The sequence below is a fragment of the Manis javanica genome, chromosome 17 (genome assembly GCF_040802235.1).
Source record: "Manis javanica isolate MJ-LG chromosome 17, MJ_LKY, whole genome shotgun sequence".
Classification (NCBI taxonomy): domain Eukaryota; kingdom Metazoa; phylum Chordata; class Mammalia; order Pholidota; family Manidae; genus Manis; species Manis javanica.
Genome location: NC_133172.1, coordinates 19,021,721 through 19,048,561, shown reverse-complemented (window position 1 = coordinate 19,048,561; position 26,841 = coordinate 19,021,721). Strand labels below are relative to the sequence as shown.

Sequence of the window (26,841 nt, the reverse complement as noted above, 5' to 3'; positions counted from 1 at the left end):
AATCCCTATGTCCTTCCAGGGAGCAAACTCCTTGACCAGACCGGGCCATTGCTCCTCCCGTTTCTGTCTGTCCCTCAACGCTGCTCAGCACAGGGCCAGACCCACACATGGCTCAGGATTTGCTCAAGGGAAGGCGGGTGAGCTCGCACCCCGCCCCCTTAGGGGTTCTCCAGCCCCGCGCCTTCCCAAGGCCCCGAAGGGCAGGCCTGGGGGCTCGTGGTCCGCTGCCGCCTCCTGAAGAGCACGTGGGGCCCCCTCGCTGAGCCCCACAGCCCTGCGGGAGGGGCGCCTACTCCCCAAGCCCTCCTCGCGGGGACTGCAGCTGCCAGCGGCCCGCATGGGCGCGAGCTCCGCATCAGCGCGTTCCGGGGCGTCCCCCGGCGGCTCCTAACCCTGCTCTGCCTTCCCCCGGCCAACCGCCTCCCTTCCGTCCGCCGCCGGGCGCCTAACCGCGCTGAGCCCCGCCGCCGAGGCCGCCCCGCCGGGCCGCACGCGCGGGGAGCCCGGGCGTCGCAAGGTGCGCGCGAGGATGCTCCGGGCCGGGCAAGGCGGCCGCGGCCGTTGCCGCACACGCGTGCCCGCGTCGCGGGTGATCTCACAAGATGCCCCGGGGGCAGGCCCGGCAGCGCGAGAGTGCCCGGCCGGCGTGCAGCGCTGTGGAGACCGGGGACGCTTGGAGACGCGCGAGTCCCGGCGCGCGATCCCCGGAAGCGGGCAAAACCCGGTTGCTGCCGCCAGGGCCGCCTCTCTTCCTCTCTATCCACCTTCTCGCTCCTTAGTCATTTTCAGCCTCTTATCCCTTTCAAATCTAATTTGTTTGTACATTTCTTTTTGAGGGCGCCCATCAAGCTTTCGAAGGGCAAAGGGGGCGCCGTGGGCGCCCCTCTCCCCGCGTCACGCACGCACTGTCTGCCGTCCCAACGGCTCCGGGCCTCGCTGCACCCCCGCAGCCGCTTCTCCCTTGGAGAATACTCCGCGGCCGCTGGCCACTGCACCCCTTTTCTTACCTACGCCGTGCCCCCGAGGCCCCAACTGCCCCCTCGCAGCTCTCCAGCTCGTACCTGGGGCTCTGCCCGACCTCCGCCCTTTCTGCATCTTGGCGTTGGATTCGCCGTCCTCCACTTCCAGGTTCGTTCTTCTAAAAATTCTCTTTCCTCCTGAAGAGTCCTCCTCATCTCGGGGACCCAGGTTTGTTTCTTTTTAGGATCTTCCAGCAAAAACAAAAATCTCCCTCTATCCCTTGAGTACAATCCTCCTCCTCCTTTTTGGAACTTGGAGCAAAAAATGTCTTTCTTTCTTCACAGATTTGTTTCCCCCCCATCCAGGATCGCTGTCCAGCAAAAATCCTTCCTTTCCGCCAAGGATTTTTTGGTATATCTTTCCAACTCATTAACAAACCATTCATTCCCAGTTTCTCTGTGGTTTGATAATTTGTTTTCCCAACCCTCTTCCCCGACTCTCCAACAAAAGCCTCTGTTGATCACCAGTTCTACCCCAGTTAGGCTTGTCCCAGCAAAATCCCCAGGTCCCTCCCCAGAAAGGGGAGAAAGGAAAGGAGGAAAAAACAACCTTTTTTTAACAACAAAACCCTTTCTCCCACCTAGACCTCTCCGATTTGCTGTTGCTTCCTTTCTTCTAAAAGTTGCCATCTCCTCCAATATCTCACCAGTGTCCTTGCTTCCTTGGGGACCCAAGTTCTGAATTGTCCCCTTCCTTTCCAGCATCTGCTCTTCAGGACAAAAGAAGTTGGACGAATCCTGAATTTACCACCCGGCGTTCCAGGAGGCAGTACCCAGTGGTCTGACCGTTGCTGTCCCTGTGGGTCCTGACCTGGGCCCTCCTGTTCCCTGGAGGATCCCTCACTTGCTCTTCAGGTGAGTTTTCACCCTTCCTCGGTGGATTCCTTTCTTTCTCGGAAGTGTTTCTCATCCCTCCAAAAATCTCTGTACCAGTAGTGAGATCATTACAGAATTGCTGTTTGGGAAATCAGATAAGCAAAGGGGTTATTTGTTGTGCATGTTGACCTCTCTCTGGAGGAATGCAGACATTTATTAGGCTGGCTTATGTTTCCTTGTTTATTGCAAAAACGCCTTTTCCTTCTCTAGCCCCGGGTAGCAACTTAAGATATCTAAGGCCCTGAGTGTGGTATACCAGACTGCGCCCTAAGCTACGCCAGTCAATGTAAATGGCCGTGTAGAAAAGCCAGGACAGTGTTGTGAGAACTTAATTTTTTAAAATTATTGTTGATATACAATCTAATGTTGGTTTCAAATATACATCACAGTGGTTTAGCAGTCCCTGTGACCCCCTAACATTGTGACTGCAAACTACTGGGCTCCTTTACTCCCCTATCGCTGTACCCCCCACCCACCTCACTGGCCCCAACCCCTCCCCCTTGGTAACCACTTGTCACCTCTCAGTGTCCATGAGTGTAGTGCTGTTTTCTTCTGTTTTGCTTTGCAGAACTTAATTTTTTTTTTTTTTTTTTTTGGTGAAGAGACCAGAAACCTGTCTCTGTGTGGAACCTTTTGATCTTTAAAAATGCTGACAAGTTTAATGAATATTTAAAGACAGTGTAAGCCCCTTACAAAACTTGTCCGGTGGCCGCCAGTTTAGAAGTTTTATTTTAGGGTTTCTTTCTGTGTTAGACACACTTACACAGATACATATACCCCTGGGCATATGCGTATATGCAGGACTTGTTCTCTTTAGGGCCAAAGTTCTCAAACTTCTTGATCTTAGGACTTGTCTACACTTTATTATGGAAGACCCCAAAGAGGCATTCTGCATGTGAAGTCTATCTGCTGACATTTGCTGCATTACAAGTTTAAACTAATAATATTTTTAATTCATTTTTAAATAGCAATAGTAGACCAATTCTATGTTAACATAATTGACATTTTTATTAAAAGACTGTTTCAGAAAACAAAAAATTTAGTGAGAATAATAGCATTGTTTTATAGTTGTTTCTTATAACTGCTTTTGTATTCAGCCTCTTTGGTTATGTCATGTAGCCTCTGCAAAGTTTCCCTGAGAATGAAAAAGGCAGATATTTTTATGAAAATAGTTTTGACCTCGTTGACTTCCTGAAAGACTCTTGAAGACCTGGGGGCTCCCCACATTGCCGTCCACCTCACCATGAAAACTGCTCCTCAAGATTTGAGTGCTTATTTGCACCTTCTATTAGGATCAGCTTTTAGAGTGAGAAACTTTGGTGTCTCTTTTCTTCATTTAGTTAATTCTGGGTAAGAAATTATCCTGGGAAGTACAGTCAGAGGCTACTGATTGCACCATTTCTTTCTCTTTCACAATGTAAGCTTTAAATCTGCTCTTTTCATGAGATATCGGAGGAAATGAGTTAAACTTCTGGTAAAAATTATATTGGTTGGATGGCCAGAGGAGGGAGTCTTTCCTGACTAGTCAGTTTAAAAATGTGGGTGCAGAGTATTACAGAGGAGTCCCTGCCTCAAGTGTGGAATTACAACACAGTAGAGTGGTTATGTGTGAGAGCTTTGAAGTCAGACTACCTGGGGGTGAATCATGACCTTCATTTGGGGTAAGTTACTTAACTTCTCTAGACTACCTCATCCATAAAATAGGGTTAATAATACAGCATATTGCCTCAAAGGGGTATTGTGGGAATTAAATGAGATGATACATACATGGTTAGAGTAGGGCCTGGTATATGATAAAGCCTTTCTAAATGTTTGCTTCTACTCTTACTATTATGATGATGATTATTATAGGGGCCTGGCAAGAAGATAAGTGAGGACTGTGGGAACTGGAGGCCACAGCCTTCTCCAGAGACGGCACCATCTGTCAGCTCTCTCTTATTGATAACTATCAGGGAATATCAAATCTGGTTATTTTTAAGAGAAGCCAGAAATCCACATATTTAGTTGAAATCTCTCCATTAAAAGAAATGTCAGTGGCTGATCCATTTTCATTTTATTTTATTTTATTTTTTATGGTTTTTTTTCATTTTGTTATCTTTAATCTATAGGTACATGCTGAACATTATGTTTCCTAGACTCCCCCTTCACCAAGTCCCCCCCACAAACCCCATTACAGTCACTGTCCATCAGCATAGTAAGATGCTGTAGAATCACTACTTGTCTTCTCTGTGTTGCACAGCCCTCCCCATGCGCCCCCACACATTATACATGCTAATCGTAAGGCCCCCATTCTTTTTCCCCACCCTTATCCCTCCCTTCCCACCCATCCTCCCCAGTCTGTTAGTCCATTCTTGGGTTCTGTGATTCTGCTACTGTTTTGTTCCTTCAGTGTTTGCTTTGTTCTTACACTCCACATATGAGTGAAATCATTCAGTACTAGTCTTTCTCCACCTGGCTTATTTCACTGAGCATAATACCCTCTAGCTCCATCGATGTTGTTGCAAATGGTAGGATTTGTTTTCTTCTTATGGCTGAATAATATTCCATTGTGTATGTGTACCACATCTTCTTTATCCATTCATCTACTGATGGACACTTAGGTTGCTTCCATTTCTTGGCTATTGTAAATAGTGCTGCAATAAACATAGGGGTGCATCTGTCTTTTTCAAACTGGGCTCCTGCATTCATAGGGCAAATTCCTAGGAGTGGACAGGCCTATGTTTTTTAACAATGTTAGGAGTGGGGAAATCAGGAAAAACTTTCATAGGTTAAAAGCTGCACGTCTATTTGCAACAGCATGGATGGAGCTAGAGGGTATTATGCTCAGTGAAATAAGCCAAGCAGAGAAAGACAAGAACCGAATGATTTCACTCATCTGTGGAGTATAAGAACAAATAAAAAAACTGAAGGAGCAGGACAGCATCAGACGTGCAGGACCCAAGAGTGGACTAACAGTTACCAAAGGGAAAGGGACTGGGGAGGATGGGTGGGAAGGAGAAAAAGGGGCATTACAATTACCACACGTAATGTAGGAGGGGGTGTCATGGGGAAGGCAGTACAGCACAGAGACACGAAGTAGTAGTGACTCTAGCATCTTACTGTGCTGATGGACAGTGACTGTAATGCGGTATGTGGCGGGGACTTGATAATGGGGGGTGTCTAGTAACAATGTTGTTCAAGTAATTGTACATTCATGATACCAAAAACAGAAGTATCCTCTGACAGTCTGTCCTCTTTCCTTATTTTTTTAAAAAGTATAACCATATTATGTTCATAAGGTATTGTCTGTTCCCCACTAGAGTTATGCTGTGGAGTACCAGAGCCACTCCCTATATGTGGCTATGATGTGGCTAGTCCGAATTGAGACGTCCTGTGAATGTAAATATACACCAGGTTTTAAAGAATCCAAAATAAGTAAATTATCTCATTAAATTTTTTGTATTGATTAAATGTTGAAATGACATTGCAGGTTGAATTGTTTATTAAAGTTGATTTCACCTTTTTCTGTAACCTTTGTTTTAAAAAATGATTACTAGGAAATGTAAAATTGTGTCTGACACTTGGGGCTTGTATTTCTTTTGGACGGTGATGTTCTGGAATATATGCCTAGGCAGGAACGTTTGTCTCTGAGGTACAGACACTGCTGTACCTCAGCAGAGAGCAGAAACTCAGTAAACAGTATTTGCTGAATTAAGGAACCCAAAAGTAGAATGCCGTCCTTCTTTTTGTTGTCTACCCCAGGGATCCATTTTTAGAAAATAACAAAACGTTGAGGTATAATTTCCATAAAAGTCACCCATTGTACGTGTATAATCCAACAAATTTTAGTGAATTCACTAGATTGTCCAACCGTCAACGTCCCTTTTAGAATATTTGCATCACCCCAATAGGATCCCCTCATGCTTGCTCCTTTACAGTCCAACCCCATCCCATCCCAAGGCAACCACTGTACGTCGTCTCTGTAGATTTCCAGTGTTGGATTTCTAAGGAATGGATCCCTGTGTCCTTCCAGGGAGCAAACTCCTTGACCAGACCCGGCCACTGCTCTTCCCGTTTCTGTCTGTCCCTCAACGCTGCTCAGCACAGGGCCAGACCCACACATGGCTCAGGGTTTGCTCAAGGGAAGGCGGGTGAGCTCGCGCCCCGCACCATTAGGGGTTCTCCAGCCCCGCGCCTTCCCAAGGTCCCGAAGGGCAGGCCTGGGGGCTCGTGGTCCGCTGCCGCCTCCTGAAGAGCACGTGGGGCCGCCTCGCTGAGCCCCATAGCCCTGCGGGAGGGGCGCCTACTCGCCAAGCCCTCCTCGCGGGGACTGCAGCTGCCAGCGGCCCGCACGGGCGCGAGCTCCGCATCAGCGCGTTCCAGGGCGTCCCCCGGTGGCTCCTTACTCTGCTCTGCCTTCCCCCGGCCAACCGCCTCCCTTCCGTCCGCCGCCGGGCGCCTAACCGCGCTGAGCCCCGCCCCGCCGGAGGCCCAGCCCGGGCCCCGCCCGGGCCCGCCCGGCCCCGCCCTCGGCGTTGGACGAAACGCCGCCGAGGCCGCCCCGCCGGGCCGCACGCGCGGGGAGCCCGGGCGTCGCAAGGTGCGCGCGAGGATGCTCCGGGCCGGGCAAGGCGTCCGCGGCCGTTGCCGCGCACGTGTGCCCGCGTCGCGGGTGAGCTCACAAGATGCCCCGGGCCGGCGGGCAGCGCTGTGGAGACCGGGGGACGCTTGGAGACCCGCGAGTCCCGGCGCGCCACCCCTGGAAGCGGGTAAAACCCGGTTGCTGTCGCCACGGCCGCCTCTCTTCCTCTCTATCCACCTTCTCGCTCCTTAGTCATTTTCAGCCTCTTATGCCTTTTAGATCTAATTTGTACATTTCTTTTTGAGGGCGCCTATCAACCTTTCGAAGGGCAAAGGGGGCGCCGTGGGCGCCCCTCTTCCCGCGTCACGCACGCACTGTCTGCCGTCCCAACGGCTCCGGGCCTCGCTGCACCCCCGCAGCCCCTTCTCCCTTGGAAAAGACTCTGCGGCCGCTGTCCACTGCACCCCTTTTCTTACCTACGCCACCCCCCAGGCCCCAACTGCCCCCTCGCAGCTCTCCAGCTCGTACCTGGGGCCCTGCCCGACCTCCGCCCTTTCTGCATCTTGGCCTTGGATTCGCCGCCCCCACTTCCAGGTTCGTTCTTCTAAAAATTCTCTTCCCTCCTGAAGAGTCCTCCTCATCTCAGGGACCCAGGTTTGTTTCTTTTTAGGATCTTCCAGCAAAAACAAAAATCTCCCTCTATCCCTTGAGTACAACCCTCCACCTCCTTTTTGGAACTTAGAGCAAAAAATGTCTTTCTTTCTTCACAGATTTGTTTTCCCCCATCCAGGATCCCTGTCCAGCAAAAATCCTTCCTTTCCACCCAGGATTTTTTGTTATATCTTTCGAACTCATTAACAAACCATTCATTCCCAGTTTCTCTCTGGTCTGATATTTGTTTTTCCAACCCTGTTCCCCAACTCTCCAACAAAATCCTCTCTTAATCACCAGTTCTACCCCAGTTAGGCTTGTCCCAGCAAAATCCCCAGGTCCCTCCCCAGAAAGAGGGAATAGGAAAGGAGGAAAAAACAACTTTTTCTTAACAACAAAACCCTTTTTCCCACCTAGAACTCTCCCATTTGCTATTGCTTCCTTTCTTCTAAGAGTTGCCATCTCCTCCAATTTCTCACCAGTGTCCTTGCTTCCTTGGGGACCCAAGTTCTGAATTGTCCCCTTCCTTTCCAGCACCTGCTCTTCAGGACAAAAGAAGTTGGCGAATCCTGAATTTACCACCCAGTGTTCCAGGAGACAATACCCAGTGGTCTGACCGTTGCTGTCCCTGTGGGTCCTGACCTGGGCCCTCCTGTTCCCTGGAGGATCCCTCACTTGCTCTTCTGGTGAGTTTCCGCCCTTCCTCGGTGGATTCCTTTCTTTCTTATGAGTGTTTCTGATCCCTCCAAAAGTCTCTGTAGCAGTGGTGAGATCATTACAAAATTGCTGTTTGGGAAATCAGGTAAGGAAAAGGGTTATTTATTGTGCATGTTGACCTCCTTGGAGGAATGCAGACATTTATAGATTGGCTTATGTTTCATTGTTTGTTGCAAAAATGCCTTTTCCTTCCCTAGCCCAGGCTAGCAACTTAGGATACCTACAGGCCCTGAGTGTGATCAACCAGACTGCGCCCTAAGCGACGCCAGTCAAAGCAAATCGCCGCATAGAAATTCCAGGACAGTGTTGCGAGAACTTAATTTTTTCAAAGTATCGTTGATATACAATCTTTTGTTGGTTTCAGATGTGCGTCACAGTGATTCAGCAGTCCCTGAGCCCACCTAACGTTGTGACTGCAAATTATTGGCCTCTTTATCCCCCTATCGAAACCCCGCCACCCCTGAACATCACCACCAAACTGGCCCCACCCCCTCCTCCTTGATAGCCACTAGTCACCCGTCAGCGTCCATGAGTGTCTTGCTGTTTTCTTCCTTCTGTTTTACTTTGCAGAACCTAATTTTTTTTTTCAGTGAAGAGACTAGAACATTGTCTCTGTGTGAAACTTTTAAAATTCTAACAATGAATTAATAAATATTTAAAGACAGTGTAGGTCCCTCACAAAACATGTCTGCTGGCCGCCAGTTTCGAATTTTTGGTTTATGGTTTCTTTCTGTGTCAGACACACTTACACAGATACAAACCCCCGTGTGCACATGCGTATGTGCAGGACTTGTTCTCTTTAGGGCCGAAGTTCTCACACTTCTTGAGCTTAGGACTTCTCTACACTTAAAAATTATGGAAGACCCCAAAGAGGCGTTCTGCCTGTGAACTATATCTGGTGATATTTGCTGCATTACAGGTTTAAACTAATAAACTTTAACAATATTTATTAATTCTTTTTTTTGCATAATAATCTACAATTACGTGAGGAACATTATATTTACTAGACTCCCCCCTTCACCAAGTCCCCCCACAAACCCCATTACAGTCACTGTCCATCAGCATAGTAAGATGCTGTAGAGTCACTACTTGTCTTCTCTGTGTTGCACATCCCTCCCCCCACATTATACAAGGTAATCTTAGTGCCTCCTTTCTTCCCTCCCCCTCGACTCCTTATCCCTCACTTCCCACCCATCCTCCCCAGTCCCTTTCCCTTTGGTAATTTCCCAATTATCTTCTTGGGTTCTGTGATTTTGCTGCTGTTTTGTTCCCTCAGTTTTTGCTTTGTTCTTATACTCCACATATGAGTGAAATCATTTGGTACTTGTGTTTCTCCGCCTGGCTTATTTCACTGAGCATAATACCCTCTAGCTCCTTCCATGTTGTTGCAAATGGTAGGATTTGTTTTCTTCTTATGGCTGAATAATATTCCATTGTGTATGTGTACCACATGTTCTTCATCCATTCATCTATTGATGGGCGCACTTAGGTTGCTTCCATTTCTTGGCTATTGTAAATAGTGCTGCAAAAAACATATGGGTGCATACGTTTTTTTCATACTGGGCTCCTGCATCCGTAGGGCAATTTGCTAGGAGTGGACAGGCCCATGTTTTGTTTTGTTTTTTAACATTTAAAAATATGCCTTTATTTGAAAAGAGAAAAGACACTAAAATCCAACAGCAAATGAATGTTACAATCCTTGAACAATTTTTTTCTTCTTTCTGAGTCTTGGTCTTCTAAACCTTAAAACAGGAAGATCAGAAACTAATGCTCTTTCAAAGATCTCTCCCAGTTCTGAAGTCTCTAAATTTATGATTCTACAGACTGTTTCTTAATGCATCATTTTCAGAGATAAGGAGATGGACTTGAGAACAAATCTTTTGCATAGGTGACTAGACTAGTCCTAAATACCTACTAGACATAGGAATCCCCTTGAGGACCCAAGCATGGATGTTTTAAATGCTCTCCAGGGAACTTTCACGTGCAGACTAAGGGTTAAAAACAAACACAGCCAGGACCCAGTTAGGCAGGGGTGGTGAGCGAAGCAGACAGGGCAGGAAGTCCTGGGGAACAGTGGCCCAGCTACTTCAAGAGGAGTAAGCCAGATCCTCTTTTATCAAAAACTGCCAGAAATCACTCTAAGTGCAATTCCAGTATTTAAATTGTGACACCTAATTCCAAACAATTTTAAAAGAAAGTGTTGGCAACACAAAACAGACCCTAAACAAAACCAGGTCAATCAGTCACACACAACTTCTCCCCAGTCCTCTGCCCTGTGTCTCCCATGCAGGCCCCAAGCTCCCTCCCACCCCCCAGCATCGCCTACCCCTCTCTTTTCCCTTGTTGTTCTCTCTTTCCTGATGACCGCCGCCATCACTTCTGAGATCCACCATGAAATCTTCATGCGGCCGTGGCTGTATCACTGGACAGGCTTCTGTGCCTGGGAAAATTCAGGTTATAAATCGTGGCTGAGGCTGAGGCTCCATGGTGCCAACAAGTGGTTGGTGGAGGTGAGCTGGTGAAAGGCCAGGCGTGCTCACAATTTCGCATTCCAGAGACTCCAACAAACAGCATGGAGGTCTTATTTAATTTCCAACGATGTTTTCCTGCTTTTCACTAACCACTGCACAGAGAACCTTCCTTGGGGTTGGTTTCTAAGCTCCCGCCCATGTTCAGACTCTGCCCCAGGCAACTAAATCTGATTAGTCCAGCTTTTAAAAGACTCCAGGTTAGTCCCCCGAATCCAGTGTTGAGATTCACTTATGATTCTCAACCTACAGACTAGCCCTGTGCTTAACTCCGGATGATTATCATCTTGAAGGAAGCTCTTTTAACTTGCTCAAGGATTTTCTCAGCTCTGTTCTCATTGTGTCTTTGCCACTCTGTGAGCTAGGCTGCTTGGACCTTAGAGGGGGAAATGGCATGTGGGGAGGCTTTCGCAAACACACAGCATTTCAGAAGGCACTCCAGCTGGGAATCAATACTGGCAGAAAGGTGGCAGGGGGCGTGCGAACTGCCGCGTCTAGGCCAGGGGACAGGGACCCGGAGAGAAGACGGGCTACGGGCTGGAGGGCATTCGCCAGGACCTGGCAGCTCGCGCGGCGACGTGCCCCCCCTTCCGGGCCTCCCGCAGTCGCCGGGTCCTTTGTGGAGGGTTCCGGTCGCCGCGGCCGGCCGGAGAGGGGCGCCCGGGGCGGTTCCGAGGAGTCCTCGGCTGCACCAGCTCCCGGCGCTGCCGCCCCCGCTCAGAGCCGTCCGCCCGCGCGCCGGGGGCTGCGGATGCGGGTCGCTCCGCGGCGGGCGCGTCGCCCCGGCGCACCCATGGCTTGTCCTGGGGAGGCCAGGCCCGCTGCCCCGCGCCCGCCCGGAACCGCAGCCGCGCGCCCAGGCCCATGTATTTTAACAATGTTAGAAGTGGGGAAATCAGGAAAAACTTTCATACGCTAAAAGGTGCAGGTCTGTCCTTTCATGCAGCTCCCCACAGCCTGCTGTTACTCAAACATGATCACTTCCTCCCTGCATCAGCGATGCAGAGGGAAAAAATAGGGTGACACTTGGGTTAAAAAAGGCTGATGGTCCAACAGGTTCGGGCTTTTCAGAGAGGAAGAGAGGTGTAACATTGGAATCCTGTCACTTTTCAGTGAAATGGCTGCTGAGAGCCTTCTTTGATCAGAGTTCTGTCCCAGCCAAGATTTTATGAGAAATATATACACATAAAGCAGAGTCACAGCCACCTAGAGCTTATAGTCTGGAGAAAATTGAAGAACCCGAAAGATAAATTCTGAGTCCATTTGGGATTAGTGTTAAATGCATTATGAGACAAGTGTTTATTGGAGTTCAGAGGAAGAAGAAATAACCTTGGACTGTGTTATGTTAACAGTATTCTCTAGGTCGAGGGGGCATTTAGGCCTGATTTTGAAGGGTTCATTTGGCAAAACTGAGTAAAGAGATGTTGTTTAAAGGAAACCACACAAATCAGTGTTTTGAATTCAGATGCTTCTAGAGGCCTGGCAGGGCATATAAATGAGAGGGTGAGTGGGTGTGAGAGAACAGGGAGTGGTGAAGACTGTGGCAAACTGATGGGGGCATGCTCTGTCTAAAGTAGCTACAGCTTCTTAGCTCCAGCCAGTTGTTACTTTACAGGAATGTGGACTCAGTGTTGACAGATGCTCAGATTTTTTTCCCCAGAATTTTAAATACAAGTTGGGAGCCTTAGTTAACATAGAATCTCTTAATCTGTAGTGCCCAATTTGGTAGGCACTAGCCACTTGTAGCTATATAAATTTAAACTGAATTAAAATAAAATAAATAGTCACTCAGTTGCACCAGCTGCATTTCTAGGTATTCCTTAGCTCTGTGGCTCATGGCTATCATTAGTGCGGATTTAGAACATTTCTGTAAGTACAGAAAGTTCTTCTGGAGAGTAATACGCTATCCAAAAGAACTCAAGACAGACAGATTTTTCAATTTGATAACTAGTAGAAAATATTTAAATTTACTGCAGGCTAAACAAAACATCTTTGTAAACCAGGTAAACATTCAGATTTTCCCCTCCCTCCAAACAATGCCACAGTAAACATTATTTATCTAGTGTGGACTTACTGCTGCAGTCTAGAACCATATGGGAGGTTACCGCCCCCACCACCACCAAAAGGTAGCATTTCACAGACTTCTTTCTCTTCCTACCCCACCAGTCATGGAGTGATGACCCTGTTTTAAAAGAAAAAAATTGAAATTGCATTGGGTCCCCAGTGTTGACTTAAATTTTTTTTAAACAAGGCAAAAATGTTGATGAAAGAAGGCTTATATTCTTACAGCTTACAGTTCTTGTGTTATACAGTTCTCTCTACTATAAAGTCAGCATGCAGTTAAACACAAGCCAAGCAACCGAGCCAATGTAATTCAAAATACAAACATGCTATTTTGCTGAAATTTAGCTGCTTCCTTGAAACAACTACTTTCCCGACTGCCACACTGAGGCCTTCTGCATTTAGCAGACCCTGTGATGTCTCAATTCTTCCATCCTTTCTCAGTTTGAACTACAGTAAAACCTCCATTTGTACCAGGATGCCTGTTGGCTTTTAATTGAGCCAAAGGCATTACAATGAGCTAAATCCACCTCTAGCTTCTCATTAGCCTGTGGCAGTAAAAATAGTCCTTGTTGGCCTTAGTGCCATTGTAAACATACCCTAGGCATTGAAACCAAATGGTAGCACTTGGTTATAGAGTGTTAATCCAGTCATCTAGATACACTGATTTTTTTCTTTTAGGTAATTCTTAAAATGGAAACACATATAAAATTCTTGGAAAGAGTATCTGGACCCTTGAGGATACCTACAAGGATCCAGGGCACCACAGACCCTGCCCCATAGGGACATGGAAGGTGCTGACACTTGATGAATTGAATTTGTGTGATGACAGAACCCAAGTAAATTCAATATCGGCTTAGGGGTGCTTGCTTTACTATGTGGAAAAGCACGGCCTTTGGACTTTGGGTTTGCTTGCCTGAGGTTGTAACCAGACTGATGTGTTCTATGGACTTTGGGAGTATGCTGGAAAGCAGGTGATTCAAGCGTTGGGGGATTCCAGAGACAGTCTGTCTCCCGCCCTGGCCCCACCCAGAACCTCTTGTGTTTTCTAGTTTAACGGGTACACAATGTGGTCTGCCGTTTATTTATTTGATAAGGAATCAGTGTTGTGTGGTGGATAAGCACACAGCTCTAAAGTCAAATTATCTGGGTTTAAGATCTGGCTCAAGTACTTGTTAAGTGCATGACTTTGGACAGATTACTTGTCCTCTTAGAGTCCCTTTCCTTCTCTGTAAAATGGAAGTAATAATAGAACCAGCCTCTGGGTAGTGAGGAGTGAGTGAATGAATGCATGTAAAGCACTTGGTCTAATCCATGAGGAGAAAATGCTTAATATCTTATTTTACAAAATACTACTTTATATTTTATCAGCTTGTTTTATTACTGGGAGATGAATAAAGCTGGGTTCTTTGCTCCTCAGAGGACTGAAAACAGCTTCCAGCAGCACTATTGGAAACTTGAGAATTGTCAGGGAAAATCATTTTGCCTTTGAATATAAACTAATACAGTTCACACACACCCTTTTCTCTGCAGTTTAGAAACCTAGGAAGTTCTGAGAATGCCAGGGTGTCCCAGTCTCCTTTGGTGGCCAAACCTGAATCACATGTTGCTCTTTACAGTCTATTTATTCCGCTTTACTCTGAGTCATCCTAGGTGTTATGATTTGGTCACCAGGTGCTGTCCTGTACCCCCTGGGGATTATTTAAAACACGATGTATGCATTATGCACCTTTCTAAATCCTCCATGTTGTGAATTCTGGGACTCAGTCAGGTCCCAGAGCTGTGGTCCAGGTCTGTGGACCTGTATTCAACTTTGAATTTGAGCTCCCTCGGTGGGCTACACGCGCAGACACACAGGGAGATGCACAATGTGAAACGCAGGTGTTGAGGGCACAGCTGTCCCGTTATATCTCAACACAAAAAGTTTTTAAACAGTACACGCTGATATGGCCTGGAGTCCAGGCCCAACTCCTGGTATCCTAGCATCCACCAGATTTGTTATCAGTGTCAGTACATGTTTATTAAGTGTTTAGGTGTGGATAGAAGTATTCATAAAAGCCAAAATGGAAACAATCCAGATGCCCATCAATAGACTACTAGAGGCAGAAAATGTGGTCTATACAGACAATGCAATGTTTCCTGGTCATAAAAAGGATGAAGTAATGGTAGGTAAATGCTGTGAAATGTGGATTAACCCGGAAAAATGCCATGGTTACTGGTAAAAGAAGCCAGACATAAAAGGCCACATCTGTTTGATTCCTTTTGTATGAAATGGATGACCCTGTGAATGGAACATCTTTGTTTGCATGCGTCGTAACCTTTTGTTGAGAAACTGGCCATGTTGAGCATTCCAACGTGGGGGCTCTGGGAGTCGGATTTTCCCTCTACCCCAGGGCTGCCTGTTGCTCTTCCTCGTGGTTGTAACTGTGTTTAGGGACTTTTCTAGACTATTTCTTTAGACTGTTCTTTGTCACATGCTGTCAGTGAAGCCTCTTTCCATTATTTAAAAAAATTTTTTTATTAAGTTATTATTGATATATATTCTTATGAGGGTTTCAAGTGAAAAAAGTGTGGTTACTACATTCACCCATATTATCAAGACCCTCCCCACACTCCATTGCAGTCACTGTCCATCAGTGTAATAAGATGCCACAGAGTCACTGTTTGCCTTCTCTGTGCTACACCGGTTTCCCCGTGATCCCCCACACCATGTGTACTAAACATAATACCCCTCAATCCCCTTCTCCCTCCCTCCCCACCTGCCCTCCCCACCCCTCCCCTCTGGTAACATCTAGTCCCTTCTTGGAGTCTGTGATTCTGCTGCTATTTTGTTCCTTCAGTTTGGCTTCGTTGTTATACTTCACAAGTGAGGGAAATCATTTGGCATTTGTCTTTCTCCACCTGGCTTATTTCACTGAGCATAATACCCTCTAGCTCCATCCATGTTGTTATAAATGATAGGATTTGTTTTCTTCTTATGGCTGAATAATATTCCATTGTGTATGTGTACCACATCTTCTTTATCCATTCATCTACTGATGGACACTTAGGTTGCTTCCATATCTTGGCTATTTTAAAAGGGCTGCAATAAACACAGGGGTGCATATCTGTTTTTGAGTCTGAGAAATTGTATTCTTTGGGCGAATTCCAAGGAGTGGGATTCCCAGGTCAAATGGTGTTTCTATTTTTAGTTTTTTGAAGAACCTCCATATTGCTTCCACTATGGTTGAGCTAGTTTACATTCCCACCAGCAGTGTAGGAGGGTTCCCTTTCTCTGCATCCTCGCCCGCATTTGTTGTTCCTAGTCTTTTCTATGTTGGCCATCCTAACTAGTGTGAGGTGATATGTCACTGTGGTTTTACTTTGCATTTCCCTGATAACTAGCAATGTGGAACATCTTTTCATGTGTCTGTTGGCCATCTGAATTCCTTCTTTGGAGAAGTGTCTGTTCATATCCTCTGCCTATTTTTTAATGCAGTTATTTGCTTTTTGGGTGTTGAAGTGTGTGAATTCTTTATATATTTTGGATGTTAATCCCTTGTCAGATATGTCATTTACAGATAAATTCTCCCATACTGTAGGATGCCTTTTTGTTCTGCTGATGTTGTCCTTTGCTGTACAGAAACTTTTTAGCATGATGTAGTCCCATGCATTCGTTTTTTTATTTTGTATCCTTTGCCTGAGGAGATGCGTTCAGGAAAAAGTTGCTCATGTTTATATTCAAGAGATTTTTGCCTATGTTTCCTTCTAAGAGTTTTTTGGTTTCATGACTTACATTCAGGTCTTTGATCCATTTTGAGTTTCCTTTTGCATATGGGGTTAGACAATAATAAGTTTCATTCTCTTGCATGTAGCTGTCCCGTTTTGCCAACACCAATTGTTGAAGAGGCTGTCATTTCCCCATTGTATATCCATGGCTCCTTTATCATATATTAATTGTCCATATATGCTTGAGTTTATATCAGGGCTCTCTAGTCTGTTCCACAGGTCTATGGGTCTGTTCTTGTGCCTGTACTAAATTCTCTTGATTACTGTGGCTTGTAGTAGAGCTTGAAGTCAGGGACTGTAATCCCTCTGACTTCATTCTTCCTTCTCAGGACTGCTTTGGCTATTCGGGGTCTTTTGTGTTTCCATATGAACTTTAGAACTACTTGCCCTAGTTGCTTTAATGTTTTCAACAAATGCCATCCCCGTGGCTACTCTACTTGCTGCCTGAGTTCTAGGTTAGGCAAAGTCAAAGCAAGACCTTTGTGTTAGCTTTTCAAGAGCCATCCAGGTCAAGAGAGACATCAGTTCTTTGATTCTTTGAGAACAAGATTGTCTCTGCTCCCTCCCACACCAGGAGGCCCCAGGTGGAACTGGGTGCTGTCTTCAAACTTTTGTGGAACTGGGGAGGGGGATGGCGCCAGGGGAAGTTACAGTGTCACAGGCTTCTCCTACCATTCACCATTTTCTTGATAGGAGTTCACTTGGTTACTATAAACCTCTGATTTTTTTCCAGAGTTCTGATAAAGTTTTTCTCAGTGGGGGCACAGGTAGGAAGTTTTTAAATTACGAATTCAATCTTTTTACTTGATACAAGTCTACTCAGGTAGTCTGTGTCCCCTTGAGTCAGTTTGGGTAATTTGTATCTTTCTAGGAATTTCTCCATTTCAATCCAAGTTTCCTAATTTGTTGGCATGTAATTGTTTGTAGTATTCCTTTATAATCCTTTTTGTTTTTGTAGGGTCATTAGTGATGTCCCCTCTTTAATTTCTGATTTTAGAAATTTGAGTCTTTTTTTCCCCTCTTTTTCTTTTCTTGAGATAAATCCTACTAGTTTAGATGCTACATAGTTTATTCCTTTCCTTTTGGTAGTTACACTTAAGATTCCTTTAGAGTTTATACTTAAAATATAAAATCAATCATTGTCACTTTCTTTTTCCCAAATGATTCAGAAACCTGTGAACTCTTGAGCCTTGACTGAGAAAAGTCTGCATTGCTCCTTAAATACAGATGTTGCTGTGTGCTGAGTTCTGGGCTGGCTCCCACCTTTCCTTTGTCTGCTGATGGTATTATTCCACACCTTCCAGCGTTATTTCTGTTGAGAAGTTTGTCACCAGGCTAGTCATCTTCCCTTTGTAAATCATCTGCTGCTTCTTTTTGGTAGCTTTTAGGGTGTCCTCTTTGTCTTTAGTGTTTGGCAGTTCTGCTGCATGTCAGGGAGTGAATTCATTTTTATTTATTCTGCTCTGGCCTTGAAATGATTGGTTGTTATTAACCCCATGTCTTCAAGAATCAGATCTTTAAGCCTGGCGTCATGTGCTTCTGCTGTCCTGGGAGCTCCTCCATGATCTCCTTAGTATTCTGTCCTCCTGTAGTGTCTTCTCTTTCCTCATTTCCCTATTAGACACAGGCCTGAGACTTTTGCATCTGCTTCTCATATTTCCTCAATTTCTCATTCATATTTTCCATGTCTTTATTTTTGGGGGGAGTTCCTCAGATTGCTCTGCTGATTAATCATTCCTCTTTAGCACTGTTTAATCTGCTGTTTAACCTGCCAGTGGTTTTATTTAAATACCTTTCATTTCTAGGAATTCCAATTGCTTCTTTGAAAAGATATTTGTTCTTGTCTCATAGTGACTTTTTCTTTTCTTATGCTGGGTTTTCTTTTTATTTTTTGTTATCATTAATCTACAATTACATAAACAACATTATGTTTACTAGGGTTACCCCTTCACCAAGTCTCCCCCACAAACCCCATTACTGTCACTGTCGATCAGCATAGTAATATGTTGTAGAATCACTACTTGTCTTCTCTGTATTGCATAGCCCTCCCCATTCCTCCCCCCTCACACTATACATGCTAATCGTAATGCCCCCTTTCTTTTTCCCCTCCTTTATCCCTCCCTTCTCTCCCATTCTCCCCAGTCCCTTTCCCTTTGGTAACTGTTAGTCCATTCTTGGGTTCTGTGATTCTGCTGCTGTTTTGTTCCTTCAGTTTTTCTTTGTTCTTATACTCCACATATGAGTGAAATCACTTGGTACTTGTCTTTCTCTGCCTGGCTTATTTCACTGAGCATAATACCCTCTAGCTCCATCCATGTTGTTGCAAGTGGTGGGATTTGCTTTCTTCTTATGGCTGAATAATATTCCATTGTGTATGTGTACCACATCTTTATCCATTCATATACTGATGGACACTTAGGTTACTTCCATTTCTTGGCTATTGTAAATAGTGCTGCGATAAACATAGGGGTGCATCTGTCTTTTTCAAACTGGGCTTTGTGCTCGGTTTTCTCATCTTTCATTGTCCTGTTTTTATTTTTATTTATTTATTTTAGTTCTTGGAGTGCTTCTCTAGGCTGTGTGCAGAATTTCTCTTTCATTTCTTTAGCTGTCCTGTGGATGTCATGGCTCTTCTGGGGTCCAGGTCTTCATTTCCTGTGAGCTCAACGTCCTGTTCCTTTTTCCTAATCTCTGTTTTGACCCCAGGTGCCGGCCTCCAAGTAGTGTTCTGTAATAGAAATTTAATATAAGGCATATATAATTTATAATTTTCTAGGAGCCACATTGAAAAGTAGAGGCAGACAAAATTAATTTTAATGACATTTAACCCACTATATCTAAAGTACCACTACAACATGTAATAATGTAAAACATTACAGACACATTCTTTGTTTTGATTTGCATTAAATCTAAATCAACTGTGTATTTTATACTCACAGTGTGCCTCAACTTGGGCCTTCCACAGTTCAAGTGCTTCAGAGCCACATATGCCTTGTGGCTGCCATATTGGGCGACAGCTCCGAGTGCTGTATCTGAGTCTGATTTTCCCCTAAGGCAGACCCGAGCTTGTACCTCCAAGTCGTCTTTGAGTTTTTGCATTTTTCCTGGCAACTTGGGGTTTTACCTGTCTCTTGAGCTTGGCTATGTATTAAAAATTATCTTTTGTCATATTTGTATGTGTTCATTGCTGGAGAAGAAGGTCGGTTCAGTCCATTAAGTTGCTGGAAATCTTTTAATTCATTCCCAACAACCACTTTATGATGGAGGTACTCTTAGGCCCAACTTACAGATGAGGAAATAGGCTTGTGGAGCTTAAGTGAATTCCCTGTGTTCACATGGCTGTTAAATGGCAGAGGACAGACCCAGATACAGGTCTGTTTGAAGTCCAAGTCCATGCTCTGTATGCTCCATGGCCATCTCATAATTTTGATTCCTCCTTGTTTGTTTTCAGGACTTAGAAACCACCGAGGGATCTCTCCTCCCCGATTCCTTACAAGCCTCGCTCGTCTGGAGAGTAGCTCTTGGCCAAGATTTGGCAGCAGAGAGCCATGGACCAGAACAGCACAGAGGAGGAGGGTGCCCTTCCATCCGAGATACACCTCCCTTCATTTTCTGAGAGTCAAGGACTCAACTGCAGCAATGCCCTCAACCAGGATCTGGGTCCCAGCTCCCAAGACCTGTTCTCTGCTGGCCTGAGTGGTTTGGACATGGACCCCAGCCTCCCAGCACCCAATGTGCCCAGCAAGGTGCTGGAGGACAACTTAGATGCTTTCTCCCTGTACTCTGGGGAGGACCGTGACTCCGTGAAGCTGCTGGAGAAGTATGCAGACCCAGAATCTCAGGCTTCTTTACAGGGTGAGGCTGTCCACCTGGGTGCCAGGGCCTGGTGGGCTGTGTGAAATTTCCTGGGCTAGCTACATGTTGATTCTGTGTGGAGTGGTTAAGGAAACTTTCCTTTTCTGTGGGTGAATGGGGAAGGACAGTCAACTTTTGGTTTTCTGCTTGGGCATTGTTCCCAATTCACTAGTCAAGGAAACTGAATACCGATCCTAGGAAATAATGCTGAGAAATGTGGATGTTTGGACATATCCTAATCTTGTGTGTGGAGTGGGCAGACCTTTGCGGTTGGTGAGAGACTTTCCTGCCCATGCCACATCTCAGAAGCTCTTCTCCTGTTTGCAGAATGAGCTAGGATCCTGTCCATTTGCTCCTTGGTTGTCTCTTCTTCCTAAGGATCAGTGTCTTCGTCTGCAAAGTGGGGGATGATAATACGCACTCTGCTTTCCCCAGAGTGACAGCGGTCAGAAGCAAAAGAAGTGAATGTCAAAGCCCCTCGTAGGTTATAAAGCACTGGACAGTGCGCAGATTTTTATCGATATTGTTTGAGTTAATGCCAGCAGTCCATTGATTTAGTTCTAAGTCTTCTCTTCAGCAAAGAGAGAACTAAGACAGTAATTAGAGACCTTGCTTGTTGCCTTTTGCTTTGCCTTCAGGCTTCCCGCACAAGATAAACTCAGTTTTTGTTTTAGCCCTCTTCACGATATCCTTAGGTAAGATGCTTAGGTGGGTTGATCGAGTGAGAGTCACACCACGTGCGGGGAAAGCCACATCTGGAGTGGCCCTGCAAACCAGGTATTACTGCTGGTTGGGATAAGCAGCTCACGAAGCCCCCTGAAGACTTGCTAAAATGAAAAACATCCGAGGCCCCCACTCCACACAAGGTGCAGTGCTCCCGTGTTGAAACAGTGGCTAAATATAAATTCCTAGAACTCGGACATCCGTGGTGCTGCCCTGGGTACTGGACAGGCCTGTGGGTACAGTAATTGGGGTTCTCAACCCCATCCACAGAAATTAACATGAAAATGCCAGTGTTAAAACATGTGCACATATCAGAGAAGATAGGTAGTGATTCTACAGGATCTTAGTACGCTAGTGGATGGTGACTGTAATGGGGGTCGTGGGGGGGACTTGGTGAAGGGGGGAGCCTAGTAAACATAATGTTCCTCATGTAATTTTAGATTGATGATACAAAAAAAAAAGCGTGTGCACATGTGTGCATTTTGCTGCCAGACAAACTGCAGCTTTCACCAGATTTTCATACCGATCCATGCGCCCCACTGAAAAATGTTACAATCATTAACCTAGTTCAACATTTCCAAATTCATTTTAAATTGCATTTTTTAACCTTATTAAAAAAGTCCACTGAACATTAAGTTTTAACTCTTTGTTTTTTTAATACTTACATAACTTAAATTCACAAATGCATATACTTATATTAATTTTAATTTTTAAGTTAGAAAAGTAATGCATATTTATTTAAGAAAACCTAGAAATGAAGAAGAGTAACAGGAAAAATCCCCACCCTGGCTCCCACACATAGATTTTTTAAAACATGGGTGAAGTCACTCAGAAAGACATGGTTTTGCAGAAATTAAGTGGACATTTCTATTTGAAAATTTTAAACCTTAGTATATTTGCTTTCATATGTAAAGGTAGAATATTCAGTCATCGTTGTAACGATTATTCCATTGTATTGGTTGACCATATTCTTGCTGGTTAGACTGTTGCACTGTTTCTGTGAGCAACCTCTTACATACGTGTTTTCTCTTGGATTGGTTCTTTGAGCGTATTCCTAGCAGTGGGTTTGTCCGTCAGGGAACGCACACAGTTGGAGAGCGCCTAGAACCCTGCCTCCTGGGAAGGGCAGGCGGCTTTCTGGGCCAGTGACTCGTTTGCCTCTTTGTCAGGGTCCTTGCTAATTTTTTGAAACAACACTTTGTTTTCTAGTTTAATTAAATTGCTTTAATGAGCATTTTAAAAGTAACTCAGCAAGGCTGGGGACTTGCCCCGGAAGGAGTCCTGTTTTTCCTCATTTAAACTGTTGGAATCATTTGACCGCTGGGGACAGTGATTTCCCACAGGAGGAGAATGTAGATCAGGCAGGTGAAGTCACAGGAGGCAGCGGCCAGAGGCAGGTCGGGACGAGAGGCCGGGCCTGGAGACCCCATCCGGGCTCCTTGCTGCTGGGTCTCTCCGCTGGGTCTCAGGCTCAGAGGCTGAGCACTCTGGCTCCTGAAGCTGAGCCCCTCCACTCCCCACAAGCTGGCCTGTTGGATTCTTGGATCCCACCTCTGCGGAGTCCCAGATAAATGGTGTCATAAAGCCCTTGCAGCCACAGCACCCTAGTCTTTAGAAGCCTTCCAGGCCACAACTGTCCTGAGTGTGGCCTCTGACTGGGCGCCGTCCTGCAGCGTGGCCGGGCCAGGGTCCTTACTCTCCCCACTCCCCAGTCTAGGCCTTGTTTTCTCTGTGGGTAAAGGTGCTGGAGATGGAGAAAGGGATCCCGGGCCTCTCTTCCCGCGTCTGCTGTGGTTCTAAGTGTCAGGGAGCGCTTTAGCCGAGCTCTTCCATGTCCCCAGGTGTCTCTAATGTGGGCTGTCTCCTTCTGTTTGTTTAGACCTGAGGCTGGCCATGCTTCAGGTGCCTAGAGATGGTGACGAAGGAGGCAGGGCCACCTCCGGGAGCGCAGGGAAAGAAGAGCAGCATCACACTTCGCCTCAGAAGCTGCTTCTGGACTGCAGCGTCTGCGGGAAGGTGTTCAGCAGCACCAGCTCCCGGAGCAAGCACTACCTCACGCACAGCCAGGAACGGAAACACGTTTGCGGAATCTGCAGCAAGGCCTTTAAGCGCAAGGACCACCTGTATGTAGGAGTCTGGTCACCAACGTCTGTGTAGGGGCCTGGGGTCGGGGGGCATGTTCCTAGGTCATTCTCATCACCTCCCAGATGAGCCCAACACACCCTGTCAGTGTTGGGTCCCTGTGACCCGTGCTTAGATGCGAACTCCGTGTCTGGGGACAGGTCTGGCAATGCCCTGAAGAGGTCACCCTTCCAAGCCCCCAAAGTCTACCAATGAGAAAATCACTGCCTTGATTTGCAGACGGCACGTCCCGAGGCAATGTTGCCATGGAGGGAGTCGGGTTAACTTTATAGAGAAATGTTTGGAGACAGTGGTGGGTGCCTGAGGAGAACCAGCCCGTGTTTATATGAGGAACATGTACCTGGACTCCACAGGGCATGAGAGACTCTTGTCTTTTTTAACTCCTTATTATTATTATTTTTAACTCTTGATTTTGAAAAGAAAGCCCATTAAAAGAGTCTGGAGCAGAATTCCTTTTCTTCCTAATGTCTGGTAAATGATAAGCTTTTCCTGCTAGTGAGGAAGGACAGACAGACTTTCTCAAACCAAGAGACTGGCAAGTGGGAGACAGCAGTCCATTGCTTTTTTGTTGTTGTTGTTATCATTAATCTACAATTACATGAAGAACATTGTTTACTAGTCTCCCCCCTTCACCAAGTCCCCCCCACAAACCCCATTACAGTCACTGTCCATCAGCATAGTAAGATGCTGTAGAATCACTACTTGTCGTCTCTGTGCTGTATAGCCCACCCCATGTCCCCCACATTATACATGCTAATCGTAATGCCCCCTTTCTTCTCCCACCACCCCCTTATCCCTACCATTTGCAACAACATGGATAGAGCTAGAGTCCATTGCATTTTATATGGTCCTGGCCTTCCCACAGGGCTTTGACTGACCCACCTTCCGACTCATCCTCTCACCAAGCCCCCCAGGGAAAGGCCGGGATTTGCTCATGTCACAGATCGGTTAACAGGGGACCTGGAGATTGGGTCTCTCCCACTCTCCTCCGATGGAGGCTGGGGCTGACCTTTAGGGAAGGGCTTTGTATTTATCAGACATGTCCCGTGTGCAGTATTATTAGGACTGTCCAGACTAGGGCTGCTTGGAGTGCAGAGGGTGATTTTCTCATCTGTTTATAGTTATTAATGTGGATATGAGTATGACATAATCATTGTGCATATTTGTACTCATTTATATTATAGGAGGCACATTTGGCTGTTTTCTAGAAAGTTCTGTTTGTGCATCTGTAAATTGTATTTTTTCCTGTGCGGGTTTTCAGGCAGCTGTCTCCTTATAGGAATTCTATGGTAGGGGAAGGACTCCTTTGATAAAGGCAGGATCCTCCTGAAATTAGCTTTTCCTAAAATGTATTCTGTAAAACTTTGGTTCTTAAGGGTGCAAAGAGGGGCTATTTCAAAAAACAGTTCTGTGGGCAACTATGTTTCAGAGACATGGCAAGTTAAATAGATGACCCTCTATCTATCTACCTGCTATGTGGCTTTTACTCCCGTGAACCTCCAAGAAGCAAATGGTGTTTTGTCACAACGGACTTGCCAGCTGAGCCCAAGTTCTCAGGGAGCAACTGTGGAGGACTGGTGTTCCTGGGGAACCCATTCTGGGGAACTCTGGCCTGGCTTCTGTTGATTTTTCTCTCAGATAAGGGGTTTGCTTAATGGTGAGGGAGAGGGGCACCCCTTCCAGATACTTTGACCGTAGCTGGGGGCTTAGTGCAGGTTCTGAACTGTGTTTCTCAGCTCCACTGCCCCTTGGGAGCACTGTGGGGGGAGTCAGGCTCGGGACCCTGCAGTGGGAGGCTGAGCCCCAGTGACCTCTGACTCCCTTCTCGTGTGTGACTCCAGGACGAGGCACATGCTCACCCACCAGAAGAACAAGCCCTTTGTGTGCATGGAGCAGGGCTGCAGCAAGAGCTACTGTGATGACCGCTCCCTGCGCCGGCACGACGAGGTCCAGCACGGCTTGTGCATCCTGAAGGAGGCCCCCGCCAATGAAGAAGCCTGTGGGGCCTCCTCTCCTGCCCACAAGGTGGCCAGCCAGCCTGCTCATGGCCTGCGGTCCCTGGTGCCTCCAGAAGCCAGGACCCCGGGCCCCCTTTTGCCCAACCGAGAGCCTCTGTGCTCTATTGTAAGCAGCACAGTCCACCAGGAGATCTCTTCTCTCGGCCCGGTCCTGGCTGGGCCCTCATATGATGGGGAAGGGAAAAACACAGCCTGTCCCTCCCCACCCTCACTGGGGCCCTACACCTGCACCCCAGCGGCCCCAGGGACCCTGGGCACTGATGTTGCCAAGGAGTGTCATCCCCTGTGGAAGGAGCCCGCCGCTGGGTTCACAGCCGTTCACTGCAGGGTAGCAGAGGATGGTGGTCCACACCCAGCTGAGTCGGAGCGGCCACCCCAGCTGCCGCCCACCCTGGAGAGCAGGCAGGAGGCTGGGCCTTCGGTGGACCCCCCACAGGACTCAAAGTCCAAGCTGACAATATCCAACAGGATCCAAGTACCTGACTTTATGCTGTGAGATGAGAGTCTCACTCATCACTTTCTTCCGAATTTGAGTTGTCCAGGCATTTTACTTAGTGCCCGTGCGTCCTCAGACGCAGTTTTACAGAGGGAAGTGAAGGTTCAGGGAGATCGTGCCCCCCCCCCCAACTTCCCCCACAGAAAAGCCAGGATGAAGGCTTTGCAGTGTCACTGGGACGCCCTGTGTCACCTTTCCTCACTGAGTTTTTTCTGCTTGCCCTCCTTTTGCCCATCTCTTCCTTCTGGGTTTGCCCCTCAAATTCTCCAGAGGATAGAAAGGTAGAGTTCCTTCCCCCTCAGTATTCCTGCATGAGATGCCATCTCTGGCTGTGGGGCATGGGTGCCCACATGTGTCAGCACTTGTGCAGCACTAGCCTGGTTCCTTGCCAGCTGGTGGCCATGAGGACCTGGGCGCCAGGCGGTCAGCTGCTTCTCTTTGCGACGTGCTCAGGTTTAGCACCCAAAAGCTGCATCCTTTTTTTTTTAAACAGCTTTAATATTCGTGTGCCATCTAACCATTTTAAATCACACCATCTGGTGACTTTTAATATACTCAAGAAGGTTGTGCACCATTACCACTTTTTCCAGAACATTTTCATCACGCCAGAAATTAACCCCACACCCTTAGTTGTCCCCCCAGGACTCCCCATAACCTCCCAGTCCCTGGCACCATGAATCTACCTCTGTCTCTATGGATTTGCCTACTCTGGACATCTCATATAATAGAAATCATACACTGTGGCCTTTCATGTCTGCCTTCTTCCACTCAGCATAATGTTTTCAAAGTTCATGTTGTAGCATATGCCGGGCTTCGCTCCTTTTTATGGCTGAGTAATACTGCATTGTGTGGATACATCACATTTTGTTTATTTATTCATCAGTTGATCGCCATTTGGGTTCTTTCCACTTGGCTATCGTGAATAGTGCTTCTGTGAGCATTTGTACAAGTTTTTGTGGGGCATACATTTTCATTTCTCTCAAAAATTACCTAGGAGTGGAATTATTAGTTCATGGGGTAGCTCTGTGTTTAACCGTCTGAGAAGCTGCCCGGCTTTTTCAAAGCAGTTACGTCATTTCACATCCCCATCCTTGGGGGACGAGGGCTCCGATTTCTCCACAGCCTCATCAGCACTTGCTATTGCCCAATTATGTTTTTTTAACCATAGCCATTCTAATGGATGTGAGGTGCTACCTCATCATGGTCTGACTCACGAGGCTCTAATGGCTGGTGGTGCTGAGCATCTTTTCATGTGCTTATCGGCCATTCATATGTCTTCGGTTTGGTGTCTGTTCATATCCTTTGCGCATTTTTGAACTGGGTTATTTGAGTTTTGTTGAGCTGTACATACAAGGCCCTTATGAGACATATAACGTGTAATGACTCTCCCATTCTGTGGGATCTTACTTTCTTGATGGTGTCCCTT

The 26,841-nt window shown here is 46.5% G+C and overlaps 1 protein-coding gene across 1 annotated transcript in view; it reads left to right on the top strand.

The window, feature by feature from the left end:
• The first annotated feature begins 617 nt into the window (after nucleotides 1-617).
• The window catches only part of LOC140846981 (zinc finger protein 541-like), a 50,983-nt gene continuing 24,759 nt past the window's right edge, over nucleotides 618-26,841 (top strand). Inside the window, 6 exon segments of the mRNA XM_073225598.1 lie at nucleotides 618-1,128; nucleotides 1,722-1,874; nucleotides 7,642-7,793; nucleotides 19,633-20,036; nucleotides 22,639-22,882; nucleotides 24,743-25,394. Coding sequence (XP_073081699.1) covers nucleotides 19,730-20,036; nucleotides 22,639-22,882; nucleotides 24,743-25,394 — 1,203 coding nt within the window. The 5' untranslated portion in view covers nucleotides 618-1,128; nucleotides 1,722-1,874; nucleotides 7,642-7,793; nucleotides 19,633-19,729.